The sequence below is a fragment of the Chlamydotis macqueenii genome, chromosome 4, assembly GCF_036417535.1.
Source record: "Chlamydotis macqueenii isolate bChlMac1 chromosome 4, bChlMac1.mat, whole genome shotgun sequence".
Taxonomy (NCBI): Eukaryota; Metazoa; Chordata; class Aves; order Otidiformes; family Otididae; genus Chlamydotis; species Chlamydotis macqueenii.
The window spans coordinates 81558063-81585140 of NC_141559.1; the positions used below are offsets into that span (position 1 = coordinate 81558063).

General features: G+C 51.7%; 1 protein-coding gene across 3 annotated transcripts in view; it reads left to right on the top strand.

Annotated features, from left to right (window-relative positions):
• The window catches only part of PTPRA (protein tyrosine phosphatase receptor type A), a 118213-nt gene that overhangs the window by 73930 nt on the left and 17205 nt on the right, over positions 1-27078 (top strand). For 2 of the 3 annotated variants that reach the window (XM_086746136.1, XM_086746134.1), the window contains 4 exons: positions 18573-18651; positions 18912-19274; positions 21995-22012; positions 26433-26517. In XM_086746136.1, the coding sequence (XP_086602262.1) occupies positions 18573-18651; positions 18912-19274; positions 21995-22012; positions 26433-26517 (545 nt within the window). The remainder of the gene's footprint in view (positions 1-18572; positions 18652-18911; positions 19275-21994; positions 22013-26432; positions 26518-27078) is intronic. The other variant, XM_086746135.1, reaches the window with a different exon arrangement.

Sequence of the window (27078 nt, forward strand, 5' to 3'; positions counted from 1 at the left end):
CTTCTGTGCTGGCACTCAGGTGACATGGCCAGACCCTCCAGCAGAAAGGAGCGACCCCTCGATTTGCTCAGCCCCGGTACCCATTAACACGTCTCCTTGCTTCCACCTCTCCGGTTGCTGCCCTTTTGCATCGGACGCTCCCCGCTCCCACCCAGAAGCCTGCTTTGATCCTTGCGCTGGTTTCCTCTATAAAATGGGTGGAAAGAGGCTGAATGGCAACTCCCTTGGGCCGGGAGAGCGAAGGTGGGTACTCAGCAAGACACACAAAAAAAGTGGAGACAATAGCCAAAGCTTCTGTGCAGCGAGGGAAGGATGTAGATGATGGTGAAGACCAAAGGCTTGGACTCGGGATGCCTCGTTGTCCTTGGCTGCCCAGCTTGTCACCTGCTTCCAGGCGGCGTCCTTGGCTCCCTGTCATGGCGAGCGAGCAGTTCCTTGTACCATAGGTGTGGTTCAGGGAATGCTTTGCTCCAGGGACCCACTTGACATGAAGAAGAGGCGCCAAGTTTCCCTTGGCCCCACCGAGTGCTCTCGTTACCGCAGGGCTTGTGCAATTAAATGGCCCCATGTGCTCTTGTGCTTGGTGTGACTCATCCTTTTACCTGCCAAGCTCTCAAACCCCCAATTTTGATGGGCGACATCACAGCTCTTGTAATATCTCAGGTCTTTTGAAATGGAAAACAAGCAAAAAATGCCCCGCGTGAAGGTGCTTTTGGGCCACGAGGACCTTGTGGGACCCAGGCACAAGCCAGGCATGGTGCTGGCCAGCAGGGACAGAGCCTGCTCTTGGTGGGCTGATCCTGACCAGTTGCGTTGCTTTGACGGGCTGGGGTTCACTTCCTGGTGGATGCCTTTCTTGGGTAGATATAGCTAGCAGGACCTCTTGGCAAGTTGGTTAATGTTTTTGTAGCTGAGTGTGCCACCTCTAAGGGAAGACAATGGTGATTTTTTACACTGAGAGTGGTGGAACACTGGCCCAGGTTGCCCAGAGAGGTGGTGGATGCCCCATCCCTGGAAACATTCCAGGCCAGGCTGGATGGGGCTGTGAGCAACCTGATGTGGTTGGAGATGTCCCTGCTCCTTGCAGGGGGGTTGGACTGGGTGGGCTTTGAAGGTCCCTTCCCACACAAACCATTCTGTGATTCTATGATTTGACTTACCTTCTCTACTTGGGTTGCAAGTGCTGATCATTACCACACCTTCGTCAGAGAGATCCAAAATAGCTGGAAATGCCCAGTTGTTCTGTATGCCAGAAAACCAGCATGAAGATTTTGTGGTGCAGATGCACAGAATCCTAGAATGATTGAGGTGGGAAGGGACATCTAGTCCAACCTCCCTGCTCAAGCAGGGCCATCCAGAGTCGGTTGCCCAGGACCATGTCCAGATGGCTTTTGAAGATCTTCAAGGGTGGAGACTCGTTCCGCAGCTTCTGTGTATGTTGAAATGTCCCCAGCACCGCAGGGAGGATCAGATCTTTCTGTCTTCAGCCTTTCTACTGACCTTCCCAATGAGGAATCCAGCTCTCCAAGCCTGAGTGCGTCCTTGCTTGGCAGTAAAGCTCCAGTTGGGTTTGAGCGCTTCTGGCACCGTGTCTGATGTGGTTTAAGGATGATGGTTGATCCCAGGGCTGATTGCACTGGTACCTATCCCAGAAAGCTGCTTAGCGGTGAGACCATCCGCCTGGTCCTCAAACCCAAGATCCCAAGCCAAGCACTTCCCTGCAACGGTGAGGCAGGAGGGGGAGATGCCACCAGCGTGCTGTGTTTCTGGTAGCTCCTCTCTGACTTAATAGGAAAACACTGACCATAGAAAACATACTTTTTTTTTTTTTCTCTGCATTTGCCTCAAATCTGTTGAATTGGGAGAGGAGGAGGAGTGATATGGGGGATGGGGAGGAAGAAATAATGGTGCCTCTGTTCAATGAAGCTCCCCTAACAGACTTTGTGTTGTTTTTTTTCCCGTCCAAACGCATAGATCTGATCTGAAAATCCACGGCTTAAAAGCACAGATGTTTAGCCTGACACACAAACATGGCATCTTTCCAGCACGTGAAGCAGCTTTGCCGCTGGTGGGTTCCGAGGAGCCCGTCTGGGATGAGAGGACTTAAAGCTGCGTCCTTGAACCGGCTCACCCGAAACTTTCCTTCCCTTCCCCGCGGGTGAAGGGGTCTTTCCCTTTGCACTGAAGCAGCTTTCAGAGATGTTACTGCTTCTTCTGTCCCTCAAAGTGTCCTCTGGGGAGGGGGAGAAGCGGCAGTGGGCATGTAAACCAGTCAACGGCAGCGGCACCGGTCGGATCTTGCGGGATGGTTTTTGTGGGTCTTGTCTCCATGCCCAAATAGGTCAGGGGGAAATGTTATTGGATTAATTCTGTCTGTACATAAATCTCATCGTCGAGGACGTGTTAGTTGTGAGTCGGGATGGCTAATGAGTTTCTAACTCATTAATTTTCATTCCAGTCCACGCCAGCAAGGATTACAGGTCACCCCACTGGTGGCATTCCTTGCTTGACGCTTAATAAGTATCTCAGCATCTGCCATTCATAACTGGTTCCTCCGGCTGGTTTGAGAGCATCCCGCACCTGAAATGCCCTTCTGCTGCTGAGAAGGCCACCTGGAGAGAGCAAGGGCTGCCCCGCTTTTGCCTGCGCTCTCCCTTTCCAGAGCGTGTCTTTTCAAATGGTGCAAAATCTGCTTTAGAGGTTGAGCTGTGCCCGTTGTCTTCACCACCTGGAGCTGGGAGGTGGTCAAGATGGCACTCAGGAGCGTGCTGGCAACCTCTGCTAAGTGATGGTTGAGATACGGGGTTTTTCCTTCAGCTAAGCGATCAGCAGGCACTTCAGAGCTGGATCCCTTTCTTGTGCTGCTCATGGGATAATTAATTAATTGAGAATGAAGATGCCACCACGTTTTCCAAAGCCTCCGAATCTGCCTTTCCTGTAGCTCATGGTCTACACCAGTGTCAAAGATGGAGAGGAGAGTACAAGTCAGTGTCCAACCCTGTAACTGTACAAGCATCCATACGTCGGAGCACTGGAGATATAAAGGGATCCCGTAACATCTGGAGAACTTGTTTTTCAAAGCCAGATACATCACATCCAGCTTGGAAATGGATGTGTCTTTCTGAAAGATTGGACTTGATTGGACTGGATTTGGTTTGGACTAAAGGGAATGAGGAGGACTGGAGCCAGGTTGGCCCCTGGTCTTCAGCAGGCTGCATTTCATCATGACACCAAGCTGAGTGGTGCAGTTGACACACTGGAGGGAAGGGATTCTGACCTGAGGGACCTGGACAAGCTCGAGAAATGGGCCCATAAAACCTCATGAACTTCACCAAGGCCAAGTGCAAGGTCCTGCACGTGAGTCGGGGCAATCCTCAGTATCGGTACGGGCTGGGGGATGAAGGGATTGAGAGCGGCCCTGAGGAGACAGACTTAGTGGTACTGGTGGACAAAAAATGAGCCGGCAATGTGCACTCACAGCCCAGAAGGCCAACTGAATCCTGGGCTGCATCAAGAGAAGCGTGGCCAGCAGGTCGAGGGAGGTGATTCTCCCCCTCTGCTCTGCCCTGGTGAGACCCCACCTGCAGCTGTGTCCAACTCTGGAGCCCTCAACATCAGAAGGACATGGACCTGTTGGAGAGGGTCCAGAGGAGGCCACGAAGGTGATGAGAGGGCTGGAGCAGCTCTGCTGTGAGGCCAGGCTGAGAGAGCTGGAGCTGTTCAGCCTGGAGAAGAGGAGGCTCCGGGGAGACCTGAGAGCGGCTCCCAGTGCCCAAAGGGGGCTGCAGGAAAGGTGGGGAGAGACTCTTCAGCAGGGCCTGGTGTGACAGGACAAGAGGCAACAGTTTTAAACTGGAAGAAGGTAGATTTAGGTTGGATGTAAGGAAGAAATGTTTTACAATGAGGAGGGTGGGACACAGGTTGCCCAGAGAGGCGGTGGATGCCCCATCCCTGGAAACATTCCAGGCCAGGTTGGCCGGGGCTCTGCGCAACCTGATCTGGTTGGAGATGTCCCTGCTCCTTGCAGGGGGGTTGGACTGGGTGGGCTTTGAAGGTCCATTCCAACGCAAACCATTCCATGATGCTATGAAAACGAGACGAGTCTGTTAGTCTGGGCCGCCGGGCCACCAAATACAGTCCTGGTCTTCGTCAACAGACTTTGTCTTGTATTTGCGCAGCGACGAGCCGCTACAGAAAGCTCTCTCTGTTGTTGGGCGCGAGCTCCTGTACCATTTAATGCCTGGGGAGGGGGGCCTCTTATTTAACGGCGATACTGAGAAGCCTTCTGTGCATTATGCTCCTAGCCAGGGCGCGATGGAAACGGGTGTTTTTGTGGGAACGCTGCTTTTCAAAGCCTTTTGAAAAGGCCGGGACAGCGAAGACTTTGAAAGATGGGGACGTCTCTGTTGGTACCCAGTGCGTTGCTGTCGAAATTGAAATATTTAACCTGAGTGGAATGCTCCGTTGTTCCAAATGGGTTTAAAATTAATTTAATTTAGCGTCATTTGGGTGGCTGTTTGGCCTAGCTGCCCGATGGAGGGGGGTTTGAGCTCTGTCGTAGCCTCTTTAAATATCACTTAAATAGAAGTGGCACAAGGTGATATTTAATGCTTGCTCAGGGAAACCTTGTTTATGGGCTAAAAAAAACCAGAACGAGCCATGAAAACTGAATTCCGGCATCACCTTGACTCTGTTCTCTCTTCTAGGCTGCTATCAAGGAAACTTGACATTTCCTCTTTGTGTTTTCTTTTTGGTTTTTTTTTCATGTGAAATAGCCAAGATGTGCCCCTTCACCTCTGCGTGCGCAAAAATTGTTGTGGTCCCGGTGCAAATAAAATCTCGGAACGTTTCAGAGAAGTCATTCCTTCTGGCCACCGCAGGCCGTCCAGGCTTTTGAGCAGTTTTTGGGCTGAGAATTGACCCGCCGAAGAAAGGGAAAATTATTTTGGGATATTTGCAGTAGCTTGACTGCAGTTTGCCGCGATGGGCATTTTACTGCTACGTTGTCAGAGGGAATAATTAATCTGATTTGTTGGTTTTCGTGAAGCTGCCTCTGCAAACTTGTCCTCCTTTGTAGCGCCAAGCTGCGGGTCAGGAGATGATGCTTGGAGATGATGGGGTACGTCCACTTGCGCTTCGGGGAGGGACCGCAGGCTTCTCCTGGAGCTCCATCTAGAGGGGAGGAAGATGGGCTGGTCGTGGAGGCTGGTGGCCTCTCTGGGCCACCACAGGTCCCGTGTCTCCTCACCCGACCTTCTACACCTTGCTGGGGCTGTCAGCATGTGGTCGCTCTTGACCCTGGAGCCACTTTGCTGCTAGAAACTCTTACCGCAAAGACGTCAGTTGTGTTTAGCAAGGAGGACACCACGGCCAAACCCAATTCTTTTCCGTACCACCGCTGGGGAAGGGTATTTCTCTGCGAACCCCAAAAGCAGGTGCTGCTCCCTTAGCTAAGGAAACACAAACCGCACGGTGCTCTGCGCTTGCTTTTGGGGTTGATTTCACAAGAGAAATCGTTGCGGTTTGAGCTGGGGCTTTCCTTGAGAGGAGGTCCCAGCTGGACGTTTTCAACATCTGCGCCATGGCCGCGCGGGCAAGGTGGCCGGCTTCTCCATGGACCTCTTCGCTCTGGCAGAGCTTGCTTGTCCAACTTCACCCACTTTCCTCTTGCCGTGCTGACAACACATCTGATGGCGCATCCAGCCCTGCAGCACAGACCGCTTTCAGCAGCCGTGTGCCTAGCTTGTGAACATCTGAGCCATCAGTGCTGCAATAGAATCACAGAATAGTTTGGGTTGGAAGGGACCTTTAAAGCCCATCCAGTCCAACCCCCCTGCCAGGAGCAGGGACATCTCCAGCCAGATCAGGTTGCTCAGAGCCCCAGCCAACATTGAACGTTTCCAGGGATGGGGCATCCACCGCCTCTCTGGGCAACCTGGGCCAGTGTTACACCACCCTCAGCGTAAAAATTTTTTTCCTAATATCCAATCTGAATCCACCTCCCTCTATTTTGAAACCATCACCCCTCGTCCTGTCAGAACAGGCCCTACTCAAGAGTTTCGCCTCATCATTCCTGTAGCCCCCTTGAAGTACTGGAAGGCCGGAACCTTCTCTCTCCAGGCTGAACAGCCCCAGCTCTCTCAGCCTGGCCTCACAGCAGAGCTGCTCCAGCCCTCTCATCATCTGCGTGGCCTCCTCTGGACCCTCTCCAACTGGTCCATGTCCTTCTGATGTTGGGGTCTCCAGAGCTGGACGCAGTGCTGCAGGTGGGGTCTCACCAGGGCAGAGCAGAGGGGCAGAATCCCCTCCCTCGACCTGCTGGCCACGCTCCTCTTGATGCAGCCCAGGATGCGGTTGGCTTTCTGGGCTGCAAGGGCGCGTTGCTGGCTCATGTTGAGCTTCTCATCCACCAGCACTCCCAAGTCCTTCTTCTGAGGGCTGCTCTCGATCCATTCCCTGCCCAGCCTGTGTTTGTGCTTTTACAGTAACCACAAGTTTCACCCCTGAGGTCTTTGGTCATGGTTCACTTCCTGCCCTTGCTGGAGCAAGACATGAAGCCCAAGACCGCAGAGGTTGGAGCAACGCATGGAGTTAGATAGAGCATCACTGGCTTCAAACACCAGTGTGCTCCAACCGTTGGCTTTCGTTTGAAGTCCGCTATGCGATATTCATATTTTAAATGCCGTCCTGGAGAGAAAAACACAACGGGGCTGAGTGCCAGGTTATTTTCCCCTTCCAACTCCTAATTCTCCTCTGTTCGTTCACGTAGGGCGGTACCAGGATTCCCAGCTACCCGGCTGTGCCCAAAAAAAAAGACCGCTTTAAACCTTAGCAACAGGGTATTTTTGTTTAGATTGTATTTATTCTCCTGTGAGCGGCATTGTTCTCTCCCATGCCTTGACCGTTTCAAAGGCCGATGATAAAAGCCCTCGCTGACAATGATCCAGTTGAGTTCAGCCTTTTGTTGGGGCGATTAAAATAGAGAATGAATGGTGAATAACATGGGAGGGCTGAAAGTTGGTCGTCCTGGGCTGTTTAGTCACCTTAAGGATAAGAAAGTGCATTTTTATTCTTTTCAGAACCACCCAGCGTTGGGTTTGGTGTTGACATCTGTGGGGGCCGTTGATGAAGACCAGGATCGTTTCAGTTTGCATGACCTTGTGTCAGCAGGAAATAGGTTTGTAGCAATTCTGTTAGGTTTAGGATGGGCTTATAGCAATATATACATATATAAAGAATAGATTTTATATATGTATTATAGGTTTGTAGCCGTAGCAGTGGTAGAAGATGCCTGGCTTGTTGGTGTGGTTCGAAAACCTGTACCTACAACATCGCGTCGTCTCGAATGAGGACGCTACTCTTGGGCGTGGAAGATGGAAAGGGAAATAGATGGGAAAAAAAGATGGATGGGAAAAATAGATGGAGGAAAAAAAAAAATCATAGAAAGATCTGGGTGGGAAGGGACCTTCAAAGCCCATCTAGTCCAACCCCCCTGCCAGGAGCAGGGACATCTCCAACCAGATCAGGTTGCTCAGAGCCCCGGCCAACCTGGCCTGGAATGTTTCCAGGGATGGGGCATCCACCGCCTCTCTGGGCAGCCTGGGAGGGTGTTCTAGATGGGAAGTGGAAATAGAGCTGCCAGAGGCAGAATTTGGACCTTTTTTTGGGAGCGTGGGCTGATAAGAAATATTTGGGAGCCTGATCTGCTCGAAATGCCATCAGTGATAACGAGGATCACCCCAAAACTCTGCTGGCCCCAAAACCCTTCCCTCGTTGAGGGTTCTTGAGCTGCTCTCTGGGCGCAGGCTCCTTTCTGCTGGGATATTTCTATTCCCGGTGAGCTTCCCGCTCACGTCGGCACCTTGAAACGCTTCCCATCCCTCCTCTCTCCCCAGCTGCTCTTACCTGCCGTCCCCGTAATTAGCGATAATTTCCCTAATTGCTCACAAAAGCAGATGTTCTCTCCGTGGCCGCATCAAACCGGCTTACGCTGCGCTATATAGATAAGCACGCAGCGTTAAAGGGCTAATTCCTGAAAATGAGCCTGTTAAAAGGTTAAAATCATGCCTCCAACTAAACCATCAATGGCAACTGGATCCCACTGGTTTTCTTAATTTGTTGTTGGTAAGGTGGCAATCTCCATCTGCTCGGGATCGGGACGCGCTCGTGCTTGGCCAGTTGATCTTAGGTTGTGGTCAGTGGATGTCTTGGCATACGAGATCGGCCCTTCGCGTTGTTTCCAGCTAATAAATCACATTTATAGGTAATTAACACCACGCCTAACGTATCCCCAGTGTTACTGGTGAGTGGGACAACAGACCGGTTCACGCAACTGCAAGCTGAGGGACTGCAACTTTGAGACTTTAGGTGATGCTGCTGAAAAAAAAAAATTCATCTCGCTTATTTTCCTGCCTCAAAGGGGTAAAAAATAATTTTTAAAAAGTGGTTCCCCAGTTCTTCTCCAAGTGCAGCACTTTGCTTTTCACTTTTGCTTCGTAGGATTGGCGACAGCGTGGCAGCACCCATCCTGGGGCAGCCTGGAGAAAAGCCTTCACCAGAGTCATCAGCTTGATTAAAGCAGGAGCTGAGGAGGTGTAATTAGGCTGTGGGAGGGCGGGATAGACCCTGTGGAGCTCCATCCAACGGCTGGGCGAAAGGAACCTGTGAAAACAGCGTCCTTGCTGTCAGCCAGGTGGTGGCTGAGGTTGCTAGGTCACCGTCAGATGATTATTCTGTGTTTCCCACGTTAGACATTTACATTACGGCCAGCGGGTTGGGGGCGAGGATTCTGCCCCTCTGCTCTGCCCTGGTGAGACCCCACCTGCAGCGCTGCGTCCAGTTCTGGAGCCCCCAGCATCAGAAGGACGTGGAGCTGTTGGAGAGGGTCCAGAGGAGGCCACGCAGATGCTGAGAGGGCTGGAGCAGCTCTGCTGTGAGGCCAGGCTGAGAGAGCTGGGGCTGTTCAGCCTGGAGAAGAGGAGGCTCCGGGGAGACCTGAGAGCGGCTCCCGGTGCCCAAAGGGGGCTGCAGGAAAGGTGGGGAGAGACTCTTCAGCAGGGCCTGGTGTGATAGGATGAGGGGTAATGGTTTTAAAATAGGGGGAGGGAGATTTAGATTAGATAGAAAGAAGAAATTTTTTACTCTGAGGGTGGTGGAACACTGTCCCAGGTTGCCCAGAGAGGCGGTGGATGCCCCATCCCTGGAAACATTCCAGGCCAGGTTGGCCGGGGCTCTGAGCAACCTGATCTGGTTGGAGATGTCCCTGCTCCTTGCAGGGGGGTTGGACTGGGTGGGCTTTGAAGGTCCCTTCCAACCCAAACCATGCCATTTTATGATTCTGTAATTTTATTTGCGTAAAATTGCTGCTTTCAGGGGCGAGCTCTTCTCTCTTTCTTGGACCAAAGTTTTAGCTCAAGGTTCTGGAATCTCATATGCTGACCCGGATGGGTATAAAGTCATAGAACCACAGAATGGTTTGGGTTGGAAGGGACAAACTCGAGCCCATACCTGAGCTCAGGGCGCAGCTTTTGCCAGCAGTTTGTTTTTTTAACCTCTACATTCCCTTCGGAGGTGGTGGCTCCTGGTCCCATCAGCGGAGCTGGCTGAAGTCAAGCAGATGGTCTTGACTTCATCTTGACAAGATGCCACATCCGTCATGCGGTGGCCTTGGATGGTGGAGAACTGCAGAGTCTGCCAGTGATGGAGGGAGCATCGTTAGCCGTTAACACAGTTTTGGTCCCCGGCTCTGCTTCTTTATCGCCGTTCCCTCCTCTCGGTACGTTCGCCGTCCGGTCAGAACGGCAGAACGGAGGCATTTTGAGGAGCTGGCATGTAAAGCAGCGTCGCTCCGGGTTTGCGGCTCCAGAAATACCTGTCGGGCCGTTTCCCTTTTGCCTGGAAGTACACCGCAGTGGCTTCCGTAGATTGTGTTGCAAACCACTTGTGTCTGGCAGCGCAACTGCTCCCGGTCAGACTTTTCAGCTCCAAGCCTCCAGCGGAAGACGTGCTTCAAAATGCTTTTGGCGCTCGAATGAAAGTGGGAGAGGAAAACATTTTCAGCCCCGCTTCCCCTCGTTTGCAAACCTCGCTTGCAGACCCTCGCAGCCGCCGGTATAAATTACGCTTTTTGGGTTCTTTCTCTGAGGCAGAAGCACGGCGAATGCGGGATGCGGGGGATGCGCCCCTGGCCCCGCTCAGGCTGTCGCCGTTGGGACGTCGTCCTCGACCCTTTTTTTCCAGTCTAATTCATGCAAACGTATGTAAAGAGTAAAGACTGCTCCGCCGAGTCGTGCACGTTTGTTCAAAGAGAAGGAAAACAAGCTGAATTTACAGGGAATTTGCCAGCTGAATTGGAAGCCCCATCTATAACGAGCCCCGAAAAGCGGCTGGCGGTGGCCGCCGATGCTGACCGAGGCGACGCTTTCTGGCGTCTTTATTTTCCCTGCCCTCATGATGTCATTAATACGGAGCTTTTGGAGAACTGGAGTCTATCCTAATTAGCAGCCTCGGATTTTTATTTTTTTTTCCTAGTTTCATAATCAGTGATCTCGGCTACACCAGGAGTGTTACTGTGGCAACAGGGCTGAACTGAGCAGCGGTGCAAAATTACCGCAGGTAAATCGGGGATTTAAATTTTTTTTTTTTTTTTTTTCTTACGGATCCACCGCACTTTCTTAACCCAGGCGCTGCTCCGTGGGACGAGCTGCCCGCTCCCCGCACCTCTACAGGTGTCCCGGGCGGATTTCAGGGTAAGCACGACCAGTGATTAAGCTGCATGACCGACCGCGTGCCTTTTAATTAGAGCTCAGCCTCTGTAACGAGATTTTAAGGCTGTCATGCGAACGATCCCCTCCGACACCTTTGTTTTAAGTAGGATGCTCCCGCCGCTTGCCGCCCAGGCGTCCCGGCTCTCCGTCTCGACTCGGAGCTGGGAGTTCATCTCGGTCCTGCGGAAAGGGCTGTGCCCAAGAGCTGAGCTTTATTTTTTTGTGGGGTTTTTATTTTTTTTTAACCCTTGTTTCTCCTCCCCGCGTACCATTTGCTCGTCTCGTTAGGTCGGGCTGTTGTTACGCTAAATAATGGCCATGTTTCGTCCCGACTCCTCAGTCAAAAGCAACCGGTCCTTGACACCGCGCTCGTGTTTTCTTTGTACGTGTTACAAACGGTGCCTGGGACAAAGAAGGGGACACCCTCAAATGGAATATTTAAAAGAATATATTCCTGTATGACTTGGCTTTTTAAACAATAAAAATTAATTCATTGTTTTGAATAACGAGATGAACGGGCTCCACTCGAGCGTTTTTGGCAGGCCAGCACCGCGTTGTGGTGCGATGACCGTCCCGCGGGGCAAAGCGCACCGGGAGACCGTGCCAGGGGTTTTACCAGCCTTGGGGGTGCCGCTTTGGCCGATTCATTTTAATTACCCCAGGAGGAGGTCTCACCTCCTCTCCCCTTTGCCGTGCAGCTCCTGCTGCCCCACTGACCCGCACCAGCCTGGCCCGCGGTGAAACGCTCCATCCCCAGCATCTTCCTGGCTGTGAAGATGGGAAGAGACTCTTCAGCAGGGCCTGTTGTGACAGGATGAGGGGTAACGGTTCTAAAACAGAGGGAGGTAGACTTAGATTAGATATTAGGAAAAAATTTTATACACTGAGGGTGGTGGGACACTGGCCCAGGTTGCCCAGAGAGGCAGTGGATGCCCCATCCCTGGAAGCATTCCAGGCCAGGTTGGCCGAGGCTCTGAGCAACCTGATCTGGCTGGAGATGTCCCTGCTCCCTGCAGGGGGGTTGGACTGGCTGGGCTTTGAAGGTCCCTTCCAACCCAAACCATTCTGTGATTCCTCCTGCTCGAGGCTCAGAGTCAGTCCTTCATCTTCATCCTCCCAGAGCTAACAGCTCCGTTGGGCTTAGCCCACCGCTCTCCCTGCTTTGGCTCTGTCCCACCTTGATGCTCCTTGATTCTTCTTGGGTTGCTCGTTCTCCATGGCTATAGGTCCAAGAAGCTCTTCATCCCCTTCTGTCTCCCTCCACAATTTATTCCCTGACCCATCTCAGTTTCTTCTGCGTGTGGTGAGAGGTGCAGGAGCGACCGACACGGGCTCCCGTGATTTGCGGCGCTGGCAGAAGAGAGTGGCTGAGGGGGAATTATTCATGTCTTAGGGTTATTATGAAAATAAAAAATAAAATCTTCTTCCTAAAAGCAAGACAGCACGGAAAGCTAAGGTTCTGGTATGCCTCAGTTACGGAGGACAGATACCCCCAGTCAACGTTTCCGCGTCTCTCTAGGTGCCTGAACAATTTCACGTCCGCATTATTTAAGCATCCACATTCATTGATGTTTTTCTCTGGATTTTTGCTTAAAACCTCATCAATCCAGTTTTCCTGTCTGCTAACTGGGATAATAATTCCTTGGTCTCAGGGTTCTTCTAGGAGGCTCGCTTCTCAGTCTTGAGATGCCCCAGGCTCCTTCAAAGGAGGCTCTTAGGATGGGTTGGTTTCCTCTGAGCAGCTTCTTCACTCTTTGTTAGTGGCTCCTAGGAGGGTTGTCTCGTACGTGGCAGAGGGCTGTCGTGGTGTGCAGTAACTGGTGCTTGTTCACCGGACACCAGCACAGAGCTGGAGGGACACTGACGGGATCCCAAGATGCATCCTGCGCAGTGTAGGGATCTCCTTCTCGGTGCTGGCTGGTGTCTTACTCCATATAGACTAAGATACTACGTATCCCGCAAGAGCACACTGCTGGGTCAAGGTCAACTCGGTGTCACCAGGACCCCCAGGACCTCTCCTGCCAAGCTGCTTTCCGGCTGGGTGGCCCCAGCGCATACTGGTGGCTGGGGTTGCTCCTCCTCAAGGGCAGGACTTTGCACTTCTCCTTGTTGGGCTTCATGAGGTTCCTGTTGGCCCAGTTCTCCAGCCCGGTGAGGTCCCTCTGGACGCCAACACGACCCTCTGGCACCTCAACAACTCCTCCCAGTTTGGTGTCACCAGCAATCTTGCTGAGGGTGCGCTCAGCCCCATCACCCAGATCTTTAATGGAGGTGTGAAACAGGACTGGGCCCAGTGGGTTGTTCTCAACTGTGATCTCAAAGGTCCTTGCAACTATTTCTGAATTAATTAAACCTTTAATTCACTTTGGGAGTAAAAAAGCCTTTTAGTGGTTGGTCAGGCTGAAGCACTGGGATTTCCAGTTTTCGGCAGCAGAGGTAGGAAGTGAGCTTGGGGAACCTTTGTCCAAGGTCTGGGTGGTGAGCACCTGCTCCCCTCTACGTCCACCCACGGTGGTTTCGCACACATTGCTGCTCCCAGGGCGTGCTTCGTGTGATTAGCATGGGATAGACTAACATCTCGTTAAAGATGACCTTGATGAGAAAGACTGATCCCGCTTCAGGCCGTCGGGTTTTACCATCATCCCAACAGTGCTAGCTATTTCTGAACACCCAGGATGCCAGGTGGGAGGAGGGTTGGCTTCCTTCCACGCGCGTACCATGATCCTGCTCTTTGAAAGAGGAGTTTGCGTTCCTCTGTTGGACTGAGGGCCACCAAAACGGTCAGAGGGCTGGAGCACCTCTCCTATGAGGGCAGGCTGAGAGAGAAGAGAAGCAATCAGTGCACGATGTAAGGAGCCCCCATGCAAGGCGCTTGGCCCCCTGGGTGACTTCTGGGAGGGGACCAGGCTTCGCTTTTCGGCGCGGAGCTCCCAGCAGCGGGGGCTCGTCCTGCTCGTTGGCTTTACATCCTTCGTGCCTCGTCCGACGCGAGGGAGGTTTGAGGCGATGGGAAAAGGGGAACCCGGCGCTGGCAAAATCGTTCCGCCGTCGGATGAGCCCGTGGGCGGCTCTCCTCTGCCGCCGATTGCGGCTCCAGCCAGAGGCTGGAAAACCACAAATGGGATTTAAACGGAGCAGGGAGGGGGAGAGGGAGCAGCAGGTTTGTTTTCCAGAGTGGCTGAGCCGTGCTGATGGCTTGCTGCCACCAAAAAGAAAAAAAAAAACCCTTTTTCCCTTTTCTTTATGCTCACACTTGTTCTCATCCTACTGTGAGCTGCTTCGAAGAGCTAACCGGGGCGAATGCTAGCCTTGCTCCTATTTTTGCCCTCTTCCTTGCCAAAAAAAAAAGGGGAGAAAACTGAACCATTTTTTATTTTTCACTCCTGCACAAGGCAGCTGGGTGGTCTGGATTGAGCCCCCAAATTCCAGCATCCTACTGACAGCAGCGGTGGTTTCTGGGGTCCCGGAAAGCTGCGTAGGACCGGGGTTGTGTCTCCTCCTTACACACAGAAAAAGATTGCCTCATTGTCCAGGAATTAGGAATAGGTCAGAGCTGGGGGTAAATCCTGCCTTTGGTTGTGGACGGAGCCGCTTCTTTTAAAACCTACGTCCCGCAGCCTTTCCTATAGGAAGCTCCCGAGCAGCGTACGGAGCGTACGGTGCGTACGCACCCTATGTATTTTATATATGATATTCCTGGAAACATCAGTAGCGATTATTTAGGTTTCTAACCCTGATTTTTGAAAGCGAAGGTTGAAAAAAAAAAACGAAGACGCGACGCCGAACATCCCGACTCTCCGGGACGGCGGTACCGAAGCCCGTTCCTTTCTCCTCGGCGGAGCCGGCGCCGTGACGTCAGGGTGTTTTTCTGCGGAGCTCGCAGGATGTCGCGGCCGGGCCAAGAGCTGTGTTTATGTTGATAACATTACAAGTATTTCCTCTCCGTTTCCGAAAGCAGCGGGGAGGGAGCCGAGGGGGAAGGGAGACTCGGGTTTCTCCGGTTTCGGGGTAGGACTCTGGAGGCCTTTTATGTTAAGAAGCGGGTAACGGCGTACCGCTGGCATTTATTTATCCGGCGTTTGGGAAGAGGGAGTGTTTGGTAGCTGGGAGCCGGGAGCTGGGCTGGCACAGCCCTCCCCTTGCGCAGGGCTCGCTGGTTTTAAGGTGATAAAGCAGCTGATTGCCGGTCGCAGGAGCAGCTCCTGGGATTTTTTTTGCGTAACGATCTGCACGAGCAAGCCGTGATGCTCTCGGGGCTGCCCGGCGTCCTGTTTCTTTTGACAGTTGTGGTAATTAAGCCAGAAAAATGGCTCAGAATCTGCACGGACCACCTGCATCTGTATTTCTTCACAAAAACAGGGCAAGGCTTGGGGAAATTCATTATTCTCTCCCCTTGCCAACACTTTCCTCCTAATGCCATCCGCTCCGGGATCGATGAACTTGTTAAATGTAACATCACGGGAGTTTTAAAGAGCTGCCTGCCCACTGACGTAATCCCAGGGCGTCAGAGCCGCGCTGCTGGCTCAGCGAGGAGGAAGCTGGATCAACGGTTGGACTCAATGATCTTAAGGATCTTTGCCAACCTAAATGATTGTGTGAGGCCGTGATCATCCCACCATCCCAAAGGGGTTTGGAACCAGTACCCGTAGCCAGACCAGGAGTCACCTGCAGCTCCCATCCATATGGTAATCACGGTCCTGGAAATACAACCTTCCAGGGCAAGTTTAGGTTGGATATTAGGAAAACACTTCTTTACTGAAAGAGTGGTCAGGCACTGGAACGGGCTGCCCAGGGAAGCGGTGGAGTCACCATCCCTGGAGGCGTTCGAAGAACGTGTAGAACTGGCACTTCACGGGACATGGTTTAGTGGACATGGTGGTGCTGGGTTGACAGTTGGACTTGATGATCTTGGAGGTTTTTTCCAACCTGTAGCAGAGGGCAGAAGGAAGAGGAGGTTCACAGCTTTTACTTCCTTCCACCCACCCTCCATGTCCTGCTTTTGGTACCAAAGGAAAATACATTGAGGATGGGGGAGAAGAGCCAAGACATTTGGCTGTTGGCCTTAGGAAGGGGGTGTGGGGTTGGCATGGGCTAACCCATTGGTCTTTCCTTACTTAAACTTTATCAAAAAGACTCCAGAAACCACAGACGGGAGAGGAACCACGTCCCCTGGCGACCAGTCCTGGCTCTGCCACCCCTTTGCTGAGTGACCATGAACAAGTTCATCCCCCTGGTGTTTGAGACGTGCCGCAAGAGCTGGAGCAGCCAGCTCAGAAGATCCTTGAAGGCATTAAGAAAGGCTTGGAAGAGATTAAGATCTGTATGGTTTTCCAGTGATCAGTTAATTATGGGCCAGGCGGTGAGGAGCAAGATCTCAAGCGTGAGGAGCTGGTAGGATGCCAGCGCGGTGGGAGCGTCCTCAGTCGCAAATGGTTTGTCTGCTCTTGGGACAAACTGCTGCTACGGAGCTAACGCTGGCACAGCTGTGGGAATCCCGAATGAATGGGATCCCAAATGAACATGATCCCAAATGAATGGGAATTCTCATTTTTGAGAAACGAGGCGGGGGGAAGAGGAAAGGAGCCACATCCACCTACTAGAATGGCGTTTCTGTACAAACGTTCATCAAGACACAGCCAGCAGTCGCTTCTTTCCCTCGTAGTGTTTGCCTTTACCGTGTTATTGTTTTCTTGTTGTGGTAGCGATGGGTTCTCGGTGAGGGAAACAGTTTTGATGGCGAGACCTTGGCACCTTCATCAGCCCCTGTGAGGTTTCAGGAGCATCTCAGTGCCACCATTACGTTTGGCTGGAGATTCAGCATGGGTTTAGGGTCCTTCTGCCTTTGCACGTGGGTCCAGTCGTGAGGAGCACCCTATTTCTGTGGGTTTCCACAGTGGGATGCTCGAAGAATCCAGAAGATTCTCCAGAATGATCTGTGGTGGTGCAGCTTCATGTGCTTCCCAGTTGCAATTAATCACGGGGAGGACACAAGTTCCCTTTCCTACACTGGAGGGACAGAAAACCTCTTTGACTTCGGACCGTCTCAGCTCCAGTGTGATTGCTTGTTGAGTGGCCTCAACAAGCACCAAGAGTGGAGTGTGCCATCAAAACCCTACCAGTTGTGGGTTTTCTGGACATCCCACCCTGGAGCAGAGCCCCGCGGGAGGCATGGCAGAGGCAACGCCGCTCTCATCAAGCAGCAGGAGGAGCAAATCGGTTCAAATTCATCTAGACAGATATTTTAACTGGTCGTGAAACCCTTTGGAAAGTTGGCTGCTCGCACCGGTGGGACCTCTTGGTCCCCTGCCCCAGGACTGGCCGTGGACGGAGCTGAAGGAAAGCTCTTATCTCTGGAGTTTGGTTTCCTTCTGGTTCAGGGTTTGTCTGACCTTTTGGTCACTGAGTAAGGTCGATTTTTGCCAGGTTTTCTTTCGGGGGGGAGGAAAAACATGTAAGTGGGTGGTGCTGGTGGGTGGGGTGGGGAGGATCTTATGTTTCTGATATCGTTTCCAGCATGTGGATGACTTCAGTGTTGTCCTTTTGCCCGGAGTTTGGGATGGGTCTAGATTGAAGCAGATTTAAATAAATCGAACGAGAACAAACAACACGAGATGTATTTAAGAGGAAGAGGCTTCGACCTTGTATCGGGAATAAAACCCTTTCTTGGCAGCGTGTCGAGTTGACTTGGCAGCGAGATCTTGCAGCCTGCTCCCAGGAGATCCTGAAGATGCAACTGGACGCGTGACAAAAGCCTGAAGGACGGGAGAGAGTCGGACGGCAGCTGCCGGTCGATGGCACGGAGCAGAGCCATTTCTGAGCCCTCTCCGGGCTCGCAACAGATGCGAGGTGCTGGCCCAACCTTGGGAGGCCCCGGGCTCTGGGGCTTGGCAGCTTTGGGTTCTCTTCTGGCCAAGACGGTGACGTCTCGCAACTCACTGTCATTGACCTCAGCCTCTGGACGTGTTATCTGTTTGGGAGGAGATAACTGTACCCATTTCTCAGGAGCTTTTTGAGGTCTACAGAGGAAAGAAATCACCGTAAAAACCTTCTATTTAAAAGGGCTGAGGGAGAAAGCATGCGGGAAACAACTCTACTGATGTCATCGTCCTGTAATTTTGCAGGACGTTTCCTGGGAAGAAACACACGGTACAACAAATGTGCAGCCTGCACTTGCGGGTGATCTTGGGTTATTTACGGGTATTTGTTTCATCAGCACGTGCAGGAGATCTGATGGGGTTTGAGCGGAGCTGAGCCTGGCCTCGTGTGGAGGTCCTGCCCGTGCCCAGTGACAGGCAGGGGCTCCACTGAGATGGCAGGGATCTGCTGGGCGCTGCCCGCAGGAGGAGCTGACCTTTCCCTCTTCCCTGCCGCCAGTTCCTGGGCATTTTGGATCAAGGATCCTTGCCGTGGTCTTCACGTGTGTTGCGTTTCAGTTTGCTCGCAGTGCACTCATGTGCAGACCGTTACATGAACCCATTATTAATTTTCTTTAAGACCAGGTCCTTATCTTTGGTGCTCAGCTTCATAGCTCACTCCTCTCGTGCTCTCCCAGTTTGCTCATCCCCTGCTTCATCTCTGGTCACTTCCATTGGTCCACCAGACTAGGATCTCTCCATGTGCCTTCCAGTTGGGAACGTATCGGTAAATCCTTCCCATCCGCATGCCTGCAGGGACTCCAGCCACACGTTCACTCTTCCCTTCCAGCTCTGCACATCTGCAAGATGCCCAGCAGAGTCCTCAGTTTGAATTCTTTGGGGACGATGTTGCAGGAGGGTTTAAATAACTGTTCTTTGCTCTCTTCCCCAGGTCAACATGGATTTGTGGTTCTTTCTCCTTTTGCTGGGAAGCGGCCTGATAAGCGTAGGTGCTAACAACGTTACGACAGGTAAACTATGCTTGTTGTCTTCTCCCTGTTTTCTCTAAACCATCTTTAGGATCAAAGGAGCAAATACTCACCTGCTCTTACCCCTTCTGCCCTCCACAGTCATATAAAGTGTCAGAAAGAGGGTGATGGGCTGAGGTGCTCGGGATTTTTGGGCTGTTTTACCCCTGTAGTTACAGTGACGCAAATCTCCAGCATCTAAACCCTCCAGTGGTGCAGAAAGGTATCTCATGGAGGTTCCTTTGTGCTTTTTCCTCTCACAGAGCCACCCACAACAGTGCCCACCTCCCCCAGGAGCCCCACCAAAGCTCCTACAGCAGGTCCTGCGGATGGGACTACGACAAGCGCAAAGAGCCTCAACGTTAGCACTCCAGTGACTGTTTCTACCATGGTGTCAAAGCCACCTACGACCACAGCCACCAGGATCTCCCCCGACACCACCGCTGGCAGCCTCAACGCCTCCACCTCGGGGACAACCGTGTCCATGCCTTCAGCCACCTCCCCGCTACCCGGCGTGACGCCGTCTGCTCCGCGCACTGCTCTCCCCAGCACGGAAGCGGAGACGACGGAGAGAAATTTCAGCGCGACGGTGACAACGCAAGAGACCTCTTCCGCCGCCCACAATGGTAGGCATCTCCTTCACCTCTTCTCCAGGTCACCGTGCCTCCGGGTTTGTTTCTTTACTCTTCTAATTTTTGCTCAACAAAGGGGAATGAAAAGATGCTTCGAGGCAAATTCCACAGTGATACGAAGTAATAAAACTCCCTGAAGTGACCAGATCAGAAGAGATTTGTCCAACCGAATGTTTGGGCTTCTTGCCAAGATGCTGGGGCACCAGAAACCCTAAGATCTCGTTCCACTTTTGTCACAGATTAATTTCATCACTTTTTGTGGTTTCCAAAGTGTGAAACGGGGCTAAAAGCTGCACAGCTCCCAGGTGCTGGGTGTAAAGTTGATCCCTAACGGGTCTGCGTAGGCAATAGCGATGAATCGCTCCGGATTGCCGCTCAGCTGCGGAGCTTGGGTTGTCCGGGGTGTTCCTGCATTTATTTGTATTTTCGTAGCCAGCGTGGCCTCTAGTTGTGCTTTTTGGCGCTGTACAAGCACACAAACAACAAAGCTGTCCCTGTCCCGAAGGATTTAAGGCTTAAACTAGAGGGGGCCAACCAGAGGTGAGGTCAAACTTCTGGGGAAAGCTGGTAAGTTGGGTCGTTATCCAAAATTAGCCAAGCTGGGGATGAAGGACAATGTGGTAGGATGGTGCTGGCCCAACTGGTAGGGTGATGCTCCACCTGATGGTTGCTAAACTGCTTGCAGGCACAAGCTGCACGTGATTTGATAAACCATCTGAAGGTGCTCTCTCCACCGTGATGAGCGCCAGGAGCAACGCGATGAGACTTTATTGAGCTGAGTATTCCATGCGCTGGATGTCCCGGTCTTGCCTTTGCCGGCACATCCAATGATGGGGTGGAAGCCCCAGCCCTGGAAGTGTTCAAGGCCAGGTTAGACGGGGCTTTGAGCGACCTGGTTGGGTTGGAGATGTCCCTGCCCATGGCAAGGGGGTTGGATGAGATGAACTTTGAAGCCCCTTCCAACCCAAGCCATTCTGTGATTCTGTGCTTACATTATCAGGTTTTTTCCCCATTATTTGGGCTACTTTGATCTTTGAAAGGTCTGGATGAGCAAGAGTTGTCTCTATTGCCGTCCCGCTGGCATTCTCCTCTTGGCACATCACGCAGGATGTAGTTTGGTTGCTCGATGTAGGTTAAGAGCAAAAATCAGGCAAAAGCAGGCTGAGGTAACCAGAAATCTCAGCTGATCTGTGGCTCTTCAGCCATGGTTTGTCCCTTGCTGTGTCGGTTGAGACCCAGCTTTGATACTACGTGTCTCTGACCTGCTAGAGGTTATGGTGAGAGCCTTGCCAGTGCAGGATTTAGTGAAAAACAGGATGGGTAAGTTCGTGGTGGGGTAGAAAAGACTGAAAGAAGGTAATACTGAAGTTAATGCAGGGAGATGTCAACTGGACATTCCTGAAGAATAAACTTCTCATGGGATATTGGGTGTTCGGTATCTAAACCCCTCTCCACATCAGCGAGACGTGTGTGTCCTCTTCCTCTGGGCGTCTTTGGAAACCACAGCCCATGAAGTTGTCTTTGCGACCGCCAGAGGAAGGGACGTGGCTGACGGAAGTTTGGAACTCAACTTTCTTCGTGTCCTGCCATCCCTGAGCTCATCCAGCTTCCTTTCAAACACAAATCCTCAAGGCTTTTTTTTTCAGAGAGGAGGAGTCCAGACTGAGCTTAGATACATGTACGGTGCAAGTTTAGAATAAACGTGGCCTTCAAGTGGGAGCGATGGAGGGAAGAGCCTGAAGTACTGCTGAGATCTGGATTTTGTAATATGATATCTGCTAGCGAGGGACTGAATTTATCATTTTTGTGGCTTTGCTACTTTTTTTACTACTTGGGTTACTGCTTTTGGCGAACTCCCTTGGCGTACACTACGACACATTGGCCATTGTGCCATCAAGGCCAGATGTGACTTCTCACTTGATGTCGGTCCCAAAATAAATGACCAAACCTGATTCTTTATTTCAAGTAATTTGTCAAGGAGCAAAATTAGTTTTAGGGCTGCCCTTGCCATTAATCTTAACGGGAAATTTGGATATCAGTCATGGAAGAATTAAGTGGTGCTCAAGAGAGGGACAGAGCCAGAAGGCGCCACGTGAATTACGTGTCCTACAGGCAGCTCCTGCTTCTCCAAACCTACCGAGATTGTCCTCAACCCCGCGCTGCAGCTCTCCACCCATAAAACGGGGGCGTGGGTGGCGTGTGCCAGCAGCGCTGCAGCAGCAGAGCTGGGCTGTGCTCTCACCAGCACAGGTTTGTTCTGGTTTCCTCAAGATGAGACATCCAAAACAGCGTGTGGAGGCTTTCCTTGGATGCTCATCTGGTCTTAATGGAACTCTTGGCTCAGCCAGTCTTTTAAAATTGTGCACGAGTGTTATCTCTTAATATTGAAGTGCTAATGAATTACACCAGTGACCCGCTGGTTATAGGCTTAAACAGGCTGCGTTATCGATTAAGAGCGGTCGATTGTGTTTGCCGATGTTCTAACTCGCGGCTCTGCTGATAAAAAGTGGAGTTTGTTCGCTTTTCTGTGTTTGGAAGTGAAGGCTGCAATTTATTTTAACATCTTGGCTTGGAGCTGGTGTTTTAAAGGAATGCTTTACAAGAAGATGAGGCGAGTTACTAAATTTGTTGCTGTCTTGGTCTTTGATCCTTCCTGACTTATTAAAATGTATATTTCTTTGTTGCTAAGAGACTTTTGTTTTCTTTTTCTGCAGGTAACTCTGACAGAAGAGGTAAGAATTTCATATATCATTGCTCTTTATCCAAGCCCTCAGTAAAGACGTTTCCAGAAGTATTCTGCTCTTAGGTAGCTCTCCTTCTGACACACTTCCAGACTTGCTTTGGTGACGCCTACCAAGCTCTTCAGAAGAGCTAGTGACACACTGGTACCTTAATTTGTGTTGGGCTCTTCAAAATAAACACTCCCGTACCAATTTGTACATGTCCTGGTAGATACGATGAGTTCCTGCCGAACACGTTGCCGTCCCGAGAGCTGGATGAACAAGAGCTAAGAAGCCATTCAAGAAGTTTCCTTCGTGTTGCGATGAATTGTCTTTATTGACTGAGACTTGCCTTACTCCATCCGGACCCGTTCTGCGAATGATGTGGATGATTGTTCTTCTCCTTAATTCTGTTGGCAAGCACTGGCACAAATCCATTTCTTGTAATATAACTGCACTGAGGTGGCTTTTTCCATCTCTTAGTTCTGAGAAGTGGCGTCGCTACCAGAATATTTGCGATTACTCATTGCTTTAGCACTACAGGAACGGGTAGAGCAGAGGTACAGCCAGTCCAGTTGGTGCCTGTAGAAACGAGCTTCCTCTGTGTGGTTTCATCACTGCTCTGATGGGTGTTTCAGCTTTGTGAACTCCACGGCAATCTGCTTTGCCTGCTTGGTGTGCCAGGGTCGCACCACAGAATCGTAGAATAGAATCATGGCATGGTTTGGGTGGGAAGGGACCTTCAAAGGCCACCCAGTCCAACCCCCCTGCAAGAAGCAGGGACATCTCCAACCGCATCAGGTTGCTCAGAGCCCCGGCCAACCTGGCCTTGAACATTTCCAGGGATGGGGCAGCCACCGCCTCTCCGGGCAACCTGAGCCAGTGTTCCACCACCGTCAGTGTGAAAAATGTCATCCTTAGGTCTCATCTGAATCTACCCTCTTTTAGTTTAAAACCATTACCGCGCGTCCTGTCACAACAGGCCCTGTAAAGTTTTCTGTAGGCCCCCTTTAGGCACTGGAATGCCACTGTAAGGTCCCCCCGGAGCCTCCTCTTCTCCAGGCTGAACAGCCCCAGCTCTCTCAGCCTGGCCTCACAGGAGAGGTGCTCCAGCCCTCTCATCATCTTTGTGGCCTCCTCTGGACCCTCTCCAACTGGTCCATGTCCTTCTGATGCTGGGGGCTCCAGCAGTGGACGCAGTGCTGCAGGTGGGGTCTCACCAGGGCAGAGTAGAGGGGCAGAATCCCCTCCCTCGACCTGCTGGCCACGCTCCTCTTGATGCAGCCCAGGATGCCATTGGCTTTCTGTGCTCTGAGCCCACAGTGCCAGCTCATGTCCAGTTTTTCACCCACCACTACCCCCACGTCCCAGTACGCAGCAGGGCTGCTTTCAATCCCTTCATCCCCCAGTCTGTGTTGATACCAGGGGTTGCCCCAACTCAGGTGCAAGACCTTGTGCTTGGTCTTGTTGAACTTCCTGAGGCTCACATGGGCACAGAAAGGGCCATGCCTACCTTGCAGAGAGGCACCAAAGTGTGGTTTGAAGAACCAGGCAATGCACCCTCTCCCGTTTCCCTATGAATGGGTTGAAATTATGCATCCAGATCCCACCAGGATGGACCTAAAGCAGCAGAGAGACCTGGAGGTCAGGAAGATCCTGAGTCCCAAGGGAGTAATTTAGGGTTTTTTGTGATTAGACTGGCTGGTTTATCCTGAGGTGCTGTGTCTGGTGTGGCTTCTTCTTCCACCTCCCAAATACATCCAAGAAGGAAACTCTGCGGGAAACCAAACAGAGGTTGCGTCACGAATCCACTCCTGCAGGCTCTTTACGGTGTTTGCAGGGAGCGTAGCTCGCCTGTGGTTTAAACTCAATTTGAGATCTCAGAGATGGGATTTAAACTCTTGCTTCTGCTCTGCTCCCCCTCTGCGACCATTTTTCAGGATTTGCTTTTCTGGGACCTCCGCATCTCACGTACTGGGAGTTTTACTTAAGAAATACTGACCCTACATCTTTGCTTCCATTTCTTTCACCTTCTTTTTTAGCTTGTGATCCCGTAGTTTCGTGTCTTTTCAATTTGACTCAAGTTTTGTGGGCACGCTTTGACAGCGGTGAGCAGGGAGGGCTGCTCAGCCCTGTCCCTCTCTGCCGGGTGGTTGCACCCAGGTCTGTGTGATGGCACCTCTACCTACAGTTGGATGATCTCAAGCATCAGAAGGTGGTTTGCTGGCTCCTCAGAGGTGCCAGGACAAGATTTAAGCATCCCAATGCCTTCCAGGCTCTAGACCGCACTGGGTGCTCCGGCGCAGCAGGTCTGTGGAAGCAGAGGGTTGAGTCCAGGTTCCTTCTCCAAGCAAATTGCAAGTGGGAAACCCCCAGGGCCAAGGCTTGAGCCGGACGGGCGCTGCAGGATGGTTGGCACCGCTCGCCAGGGCTGGGTGGGGACGGAGGGACCAGCTGGGGACCCTCCAGCTTGTTTCCTGCCTGGGCTTTACTGGGTGGGCTGGGCAGCACGCTGACGGTTAGTGGCCACCGTGGAGAAGCTCTAAGTCATCCAGCCAGACGTGTTGAAAGAACGGCTACGGGGAAAAGAAAACCAAAACCAACCCTCCAGGCTGCCTGCATCCTGCTGCCAGAGGCATCTCTGCCGAAACCCCTGCCCATAAATCACTTCTCCTGCCAACCGGCGCTGGATGGTGATGATGGTTGCGGTTGGAGGTCTCGACAAGAAGCACGTTAGAGGAGAGGCAAGGGCTGGCTGTGGTTGGGCTAAGATGCCCCGTGGTTGCTTTGCCTTCCTGGTCTTGCTTTTGGAAAGCCTCACGGTGGGTAACGCTAATGCTCCAGCAGCTGCCGAGTGGGCAGGAGGCAGAAATGCCTCCCAGTAAATTCCTTGGCTTCTTGCTGCTGGGCGTGGGGAGATGCCGGCACATGAGGACAGTGGCAGGATTTCGTGGTTTTATTTGCCACACCAGGTCATTGCCTTCAAGTCATTACACAGAAATCATCTCTTTTGGTCGGAATAACATTTCTAGACCTCATAACCACAGAGGGACAGATGCAGAACCATAACCAGAGGGCCCCTTGGTAGCTCAGGAGTCAGAGATGGACAAAATAAATCCCACCTCGGCGATTTCAACCAGCAGATTTTCTGAGACACGTGGAGCAGGAACCTGCCCTAGCAGGGAAATGGGTGCGCAGAAGGTGGAAAGTGGGGGGTCATGCCCTGCAGTCTCGGGGGGCCGAGGCACATAGACACGGTGTGGTGACCCGTATGGATTGAGCCATCTGGTGGAAAATGAAAGCAGCCCCAGCTGGTGTTGCTGGCGTCCACATTTATCTGGAAAAATCTTGAGAAGCCTCTGTGAGGGAGCGAGCAACGGCGCGAGCTGAATTAGTTCGTACTTGGCGGCCTTGGCGCAGAACATGGACGATGGGTTGTCTGATGTCCCCTCCTTTCTAAACGCAGTATTTCCAAGGAGGAAAGAAGTCCCAGCAGGAGCCACCTCGTTGCAATGAGCCGGACAGGTGACGAGTCGCTCAGTAGCCCTGAGGCTCTCTGGCAAACCTCAGCCTGGAAGTGTTCAGAGCTCAGGTGAAGCAGGAAGGGTCACCCTCTTGTCCAGTTTGACACAGAGCTGAAAGAAAAATCATGGCTGTTTTACAAATGTCCTATCTGTGGGACCTTACAAAGGCCACAATTTTCTCCTATTTTACCATAAGGTTCCTTATCATGCTGTACCAAACTCATGGGCCTGTTCAGAAACTTCTTGTATGGCTCCTCACATCTCAGGCAGAACACTTGGCAAGTCCCCAGGTGACAGAGCAAACTTCTGCCAGTGGCTGGTGGGCCACCGTGGGCACGTTCAGTGGTGCAGAAGAAACCCCTAAAATAGCCCGCTCACAACTTTCTCAATCGCTATTTTCATCTACAAGGTCATGATTTGTAGAATCACGGAATGGTTTGTGTGGGAAGGGACCTTCAAAGCCCACCCAGTCCAACCCCCCTGCAAGGAGCAGGGACATCTCCAACCAGATCAGGTTGCTCAGAGCCCCGGCCAACCTGGCCTGGAATGTTTCCAGGGATGGGGCATCCACCACCTCTCTGGGCAACATGGGCCAGTGTTCCACCACCCTCAGTGTAAAAAATTTGAATGAGAAGATCTTTAGAGAAGATTGAGGCGCTTTGGGTAGTGGTTCCAGGTTTTAGTCTAAGTGTCTGAGATACGTGGTGCTCGCTCGGGTCGTGCATCTGTCTTCACTGTCAGGCTGGGGAAATGTAACCTTACTCCATACTTTGATTATTTTTTTATTATTGTTCTTACTACTTTTTTTTTTTTTTTAAGCAGAAATTGTAGAGCTCTGCCCTCTTAAATGATGGCGCTGGATGTTTTTTGGCGCTGTTGCTAACCTCACCTCTCTGTCCCTATTGCAGATGAGACGCCGATTATAGCTGTGATGGTGGCCCTGTCTTCCCTTCTCGTCATAGTATTTATTATTATTGTGCTGTACATGTTAAGGTAAGGAATGCTTTAACCCTGGCTTCCCTTATTTGACAGAAATTAATTCCTGGATGAGCAGGAATCAGCCTTTTGTGCTGATTCCTGAGCTGAAGGCTGACACAGCTGGTGTTTTAAAAAGAAACCTGTAAGGATCAGAAAAATGATACTTGGCATTATCTAGTAAATGATGCTTATTCCTTTCTCTATAAAGCTGATCCTCCTGTGGGGTGGTGCCTGTTCTGCTACTGCAAACGTCGTATTTGGTAGGATAGATTGGATTAAAGCCCTGTCAGTGCAGTTAAAAAGAAGTCCTGTCAGTGCAGGTAAGGTCTCCTTGCAGGTCTCGGGGTGTTGGATTGAGTAATCCAGGGAAGCAGGACACAGCGCTCCAGGCAGGAAGTCCTTTGTGTGTATTATTCTTTGATTATATCTGTTATTCCTTGATTCCCATCTTGATATCGAACGTGACCCAACATCCGGAGCCAAGCTCTGCCTTGGGTACCAAACCTGTACGTTGTGCTTGTGCATCCGCAGCAGCAGATGTAGCTGGAACTACGGCATCACAAAGCCTTCTTAGGT